Raw genomic sequence first — 6,785 nt, forward strand, 5'->3', positions numbered from 1 at the left:
TGTGTGTGTGTGTGTGTGTGTGTGTGTGTGTGTGTGTGTGTGTGTGTGTGTGTGTGTGTGTGTGTGTGTGTGTGTGTGTGTGTGTGTGTGTGTGTGTGTGTGTGTGTGTGTGTGTGTGTGTGTGTGTGTGTGTGTGATGGTGTAATACAGCTTTAATGTAGTGATGCAAAACATTTACTTTGGCATATTAGGACTGTGCGTGTGTGTGTGGAGAGAAAGAAAATGGCTTGGCTAGATGCAGTCCTAGTCTGAACTATAAGCCCAAAAGATAATAGGATTGATGACCTCACCCCCATGCTCTCATTAACTCTGTGTTGCCAAGGTGAACAAAGGGAAAATGACTCCAGAGACATTAAGAGAGAAGCAATAAGCGAGCAAGAGCTGTGAAGGAATGGTCAGAGAGAGGCGAGGATAATTTTGGCCACACTGCCATGGACACCCATTTGATATGATTTTTCTTATCTCTGGGTCCCCAATCTACACTGTAAAAGCATTAGACTAGAACGTTCCATTTATAGACCTGTAAGGGTCCATTTGGTAAGGTTCCTAACCAATCAGTTGCGGGGGACCCCCTGCATCCCCTCAAGGACCCATGGGGTCCCTGGAACCCCCCAAGGACCCCTGGGGGTCCCCGGACCTCACGTTGAGAACAACTGGTTGAGCAGAATTTGTTGAGGAGCGGCTTCAGTGTTTTGTTGTGAAGCCCTCTTTGAGAGATGGCCTCATAACTAAGAGACTGGAGGCGTTTTCTGGATAAATCCCATTCCTGCCACACTTTGCTGTGAGATGGTAATCCTTTTAGTGTGTATATGAGGTTATAACCTGATTCGCACACACGCTCGCGCACCACTACACATACTCGCATGCACGCACTTGCACACACACGCACAAGGCACGCATGCATGCACGTAACCGCGCGTGCGTGCGGCCGTGCACACACACACACACACACACACACACACACACACACACACACACACGCACACGCACGTAACACAGTGTTGAATCATCAGTTACAATATGCTATTTAAAGGCAGCCTATTGTTACCATTCTGAAATGATGCAGCGTTTGAATGCTTGTGTTGTGTTTTCTTTGTGGACTGTGAGCTGGGAGGAGGGGAGACGAGGCCAAGCCTGGCTTACTGTCATTTGTGAATAGACGTTTCATTTCACCTCTAAGCTTCATCCTGCTTGCCGGCCCGGCATATTCTGAGCATGTGAATAAAAATACCATATACAAGGAGAAAGGAATTCCGCTTTGCTTTTAATAGAGACAGACACACGCACACACACCCAAGCACACACACTCACGTGTGGTGTGGTGAGGGGGGGGCCACACCATGGGTTATTTTGGAACGTGTTGACACACTGAATAAATTAGTGCAACCAAGGTGGGTAGCTGCTGTATCACATGGTCACAATTCACACACACACACACACACACACACACACACACACACACACACACACACACACACACACACACACACACACACACACACACACACACACACACACACACACACACACAAACACTAGTTCTACGAAAGCATACACGGACACAAGAGCCTGATGTTATTCGAGATTAATTAAGGTCGGCCACACTACGCACACGCAGTCTTATATCGCCAGGATCACCGCAAATTAATGTAAAGCCTGCTGTAAATCTAATTATGTCATGTGCCAACACTGGAAAGCCATTAATCATTGTTACACACACACACACACACACACACACACACACACACACACACACACACACACACACACACACACACACACACACACACACACACACACACACACACACACACACACACACACTGCTCTGTGTCTGCTCGCTTTGTTCTCCGTTCTGTCGCTGCGTCCTGGAATGCTTCTGTTTGTAAGTGTACTGGAAGTGAAGGTGTGTGAGAAACGGAAGGGGAGAGAGAAGGTGTGACAAACGGAGGAGGGAGAGAGAGATGTGAGTGAAAGAGTCATACGGGGGCAGGAAGAAATGGATGGTGAGAGAAGAAGAGTGAGAAAGGGAGAGAGGGGAAAAGAAAAGGTGAAAGAGAGGGCTGAGAAATGACACATGGGGTGAGAGAGGGGGGAAGCGGACAGTAAAAGAAAAAGAATGAGGAAAAAGAGGAAGGACAAAGAAAAGCGAGAGAAGGGGAAAGGAGAGAGAGAGAGAGGGGGGGGGTATTCCCTTGGGACTACAGGCTATAAAACCTGTCTGCTCTCCAGTGGGGGAGGAGAGGAATAAAGCAAAGTGCCAGAGACAAATGGTTCCTGTAATAACCACATGTGCTGCTAAATTGACAACAAAAGAAGCCAAGGAGACGTGTAAGCTCACATGCATGATGCATGCGTGTGTGTGTGTCTGCTTCACTTACACATATACTGTAATGTACAGTATATGTGCGTGCCGTGCGTGTGTTCATAAGTGTACATAATTATATACTCCTACGTCTACGTGCGTGCAGAAGGTGTTCTCAACCAGCACGGCACAAAAATGAACGAGACACTCAGTGCCATCAGTGTAGAGCGCTCTGTACTAAATTGCCAATCAGTTGTGTGGAAGTACACTAAGCACTTTTAACGGCATAATTCCAATTCAGAATCACGCACACACACCACCTCCATCCACTGCTGCAACCACAAGCCCCTCCCACATCCACATTGTGATGCTCTGCCATCACCATGGAAACCCTGGGGGTTGCACATAAACCAGAGTATCGATAGTAGAACGTTGTCAAGGGTAGTCTTCAGACGTGGGTATTTACTGGGCCTGCAGCAATAATGACAGATGCTTATTGCACAGACCAGAAGACAGCTGTAAATCGTCTACCTCGTTTTATTACAGCTTGTGAGGTGTGCATTTCTCCAACGGAGAATGCAATGGTCCTCATTCATGAGACATGCGCACCATCGTAAAGTGTCCTTAACAAACGTCTCCCAGAACATAGTGGCATTCATCATTGTTTTTCATATATATTGAATGAATGGATGGATGGATGGAGTTAATAATAATAATAATAATAAACTTAATTTTTTACAGCACTCTTTGGAAAGTGTGGAAAAACTAAAAAATATATAAGCGATTCAATCAAACAATAAGAACATCAAAGGGGCAATAAAACAAAATCTACAAATAAACAGTTTAGTTGTCAAAAAAAGGCTATTTTATAGAAATGAGTTGATAAATGAAATAAGAGTAACATACAGCGATTAAGTATCATGTCCACTGCTTTGCTAGACCAATAGTGACAAAAAAATAAGAAACTACTATTAAAAACACTATTTATACACAGTGGACTAAAGTTAGAAATCCTGAGTCGCAAAAAAAGAAACTGCAGAGAACGCCAAAACACATTGCTTCCTTCTGAGCACTGCTCAGAGCAAAAGTACTGTTGTTGTTTTTTAGTACAATAAAAAAAATACATGTGTTTAATGGAAACACATGTATTTTGTATGCAAAATTCGTTTCAGTAGTGCTGTGCTAATCCTTACATTAATAACAAAATGTTTTAGTACATTATAGACCTAATATAATCTGCATCTGATTATAACCATTAACAGCGTGTGTGCCACGTGCATAGGGTTTGTCATAGAGAGCATCATTGGTGCACTGAAAGGCCATGAACCCCCAAATCTACCCCTAATTTCAAATATATATTTAACGTGCATTTTAAATACATACTGTATGCTTTAATGGTATGTGACTGTGATACACAGATACACGCGGAAAATCCCGGACATTTGAAGGAATTTATAAAACCGCCGGGACAGGCCGGACAGGCCACCAAAAGAGGACGGATGGTCAACCTACTTAAGTGATTAAGTAAATATCCCCCCTGGTTCCATCTCCTGGTTGTCGACGTTCCGCCTGCACAAGGGACAGGTCTTCATGTTGGTCAGCCAGGTGTCCACACATCCACTGTGGTAGGCATGGGAACAGGGCAGAACCCCAAGTTTGTCTCCTTCCTTGTACTCTCCGAGGCAGATGGCGCACACATCGTACGGGTCTCCTGTCCTGTAATTGTGGAATAATAGTTTCTTCAGCAGGTCCTTGCTTCTCTGGGCCCGGCGGCGACGGTCCGCTAATAGCTCCAAAAGATCAACTCTGACAGTGTAGATGAACGTGAAGAGGTAGAATCCCAAGATGAAGAGAAATCTTAACCCCAACTCTGTTGGGTTTATCGTTGGGTTGATCCCTAACCCTAACCCAAATAGGGTTTGGATTATGGTTAACCCTACCCCTAACCATAATAGGGTTCGGGTTAACCCGTCTGGCGTGAGGACAACATAACCGCCCTTGTCATAAGTATAGTTCTGTTTCAAAGAGTTGGCAGTCTCCTCAGTCACAAACACAGATGGGATGCGTATGTTTATCCATGCCATATCACCAGAGGTGTCACCCACTATTATTAAGCCACTGGACACAGAGCTCACATTGTGAACAATGGCGGCCTCATACCCGGCGTTCTGAGCATTGAGGACTTTGATATCAAAGTTGCAGTCAGAGCTGTTGATGAGGGCAATGAAACCGGTGGAGGTAGGGGGCGGGGCAATGGGCTCACATGCATTCTCTGGCTGTGCACCAATGAGGAAGCCCTTGAGCCCATCTCTGGGCAGAAGGTCGCTGAAAAGCACAGGAATATCGTCAAAGTTCCTGCTTATGTTGTCGAATGAGTAAGCAGCAATGTCCGCCTCTACGGGCAACAGCAGGTTGAGCACGACAAGGTACAGAACAATAACAAAGGAGTTCTGTGTGGGCGAGGGCATCGCTATGAACCTCATTCTGTTCAGCACACGGCTCACACATTTATACCTCCAACTCTCCCAAGTTGGTGCATCACAGCTGCAAGCTGATTGGACAATAGTATCTGGGGGCAGCAGTGGCTCAGGAGGTAGAGCGGCCACTTGGAATTGGAAGGTTCCCGGTTAGACCCCCAACTCGCCCTGGGTTAGTGTCAAAGTGTCCTTAAGTATGTATTTGTGAATTGGTTGAACGTAAATACACATTTTAAAGCGTGTTGGATAAAAGCCCTATATAAATGCACCATTTTACCATTTATTTGGATGACATCATGGTTGCTATGGTGGCTGTCCTCTATGTGTGGGCTCATCTATATACCTGTACATCTATAAATGCACTGTGTCTTTGTGTGGGTGTCACTCTGTCTGTCCCCCACGTAAGTCGAGCACCTTCTCACCGATCAACTTCAAACTTGGCAAGTGTATGGAGGGTGTGTTGCGCTGAGTGGGAAGTCGGTCGGCTCGGCAGTCGTGCAGAAGTGATGTCTGTCTGTGTCCCTTTTTATGCTCATATTTAGAGATGTCTGTCTATCTGTGTCCCTTTTATACCCATTTATGGCAATCCCTGATGTCATCAATATGACGTCATAGCACTTACATCATAGACTGGCGTCCAAGTACTATGATAATGGTTTCAATAAGTATTCTGCCAGTGGGTATAACGGGTTCTCTGACAACCAGGACAACGGGTTTGCATAACCAGAGGGGCATGTGTCCCCAACGGGCATCGTTCCGAACGGGTATCAGCCTAGCATATACTGTAAATGCAGTAAATGAACCATTTTGCAACAAAACTCAGCCAATCAGAATCAAGAAATAGAACTGTCCATTTTAGAAAGCTCTGTCACTATCTACCCCTCTCTCCAGCTCTCTCTCCACCTCTCTTTCCCTGCCACATAGAGTAGTTTTGATGTCAAGGTTCAAGGTCAAAGCCACTCCCTGGGTCATAAAGAAATGTTCCCATTCAAAACATTGATTTTACCACAAAATAAAGCAATGTTTTGGGTTTTTACAAATAAACTGATTCTGTTACTAATCCTGTATTAAAATTGGCTTATGGGAGGGCCTAAATATCATGAACGATAGAGAGCCACCTCCCTGACAGAATGCCTGGAGTCAATGTTTTATTTTTGGAATCATATAAGAACACAGTTCTTATATGAAGTGATCTTAATTAAGTCAATGGGACTTTTTGAATGGGTACATTTCTTTATGATCTAGGGGCATGGTTTTGATGTCAGACTTCGGTTCGCCATGTACCTTTGTACTTTTGCACTTTCTCCCTCTGTCTTTCCCTCTTTCCTATTTTCTCTAAATGTTTCCCTCCCTCCTCACGCATATACACACACACACAAACACACACACCCATGCACGCATGCACGTGCACAAACTCACACATATATAATGATTCCTGCCCTGGTCGAGACGAAGTAACTACAGTGAGGGGGATTGAGGACCAAGACTCTCTTCATTTACGCTCCTTTCAACCATAACTCATCCCTCTATCTTAGATTGCGTCTACACCTCCTTTCAAAGAAAGTGTTTGCCATCAATCGTCTTTTTCCCTCTCTGTCCCTCTGTCTCTCTCTAGCATTAATCCTCAGCTTGTTAAGTCTTGCTCAAAGTGAGCCAGGAGAAAGACAGTGGTTTTGTAGGTTACAAAAGAGAACAGTATTTATTACATATATGTTGCCGTCTCATCTCTCCTCATCCACAGAGATGAGACAAACCTTCCCTTCACTGGATGGGATCGGGATCAGAGCTGGAATTGAGTCTCTCTTCCCTCCCCATGTTCTTATCTCTTCATCCATACATCTATGCCTTCATCCCTCTATCTCTCTGTGTGTGTGTGTGTGTGTGTGTGTGTGTGTGTGTGTGTGTGTGTGTGTGTGTGTGTGTGTGTGTGTGTGTGTGTGTGTGTGTTTTTTACGCATTTCTTCAAAAATCCGCGTGAACATGTGACACGTGACACGTTAGGA

The 6,785-nt window shown here is 44.9% G+C and overlaps 1 protein-coding gene across 1 annotated transcript; it reads right to left on the reverse strand.

Annotated features, from left to right (window-relative positions):
• Positions 1 to 3,825: 3,825 nt before the first annotated feature.
• Positions 3,826 to 4,773, reverse strand: LOC311057248 (E3 ubiquitin-protein ligase RNF13-like; the record flags this gene model as incomplete). The annotated part of the gene is made up of 2 exons (XM_084074199.1): positions 3,826 to 4,111; positions 4,274 to 4,773. The coding sequence occupies 2 exons, from the start codon at positions 4,771 to 4,773 to the stop codon at positions 3,826 to 3,828; spliced, it is 786 nt and encodes a 261-aa protein (XP_083930325.1).
• Positions 4,774 to 6,785: the final 2,012 nt, after the last annotated feature.

Source organism: Gymnoscopelus microlampas (assembly GCF_963454915.1).
Source record: "Gymnoscopelus microlampas genome assembly, chromosome: 12".
NCBI lineage: Eukaryota > Metazoa > Chordata > Actinopteri > Myctophiformes > Myctophidae > Gymnoscopelus > Gymnoscopelus microlampas.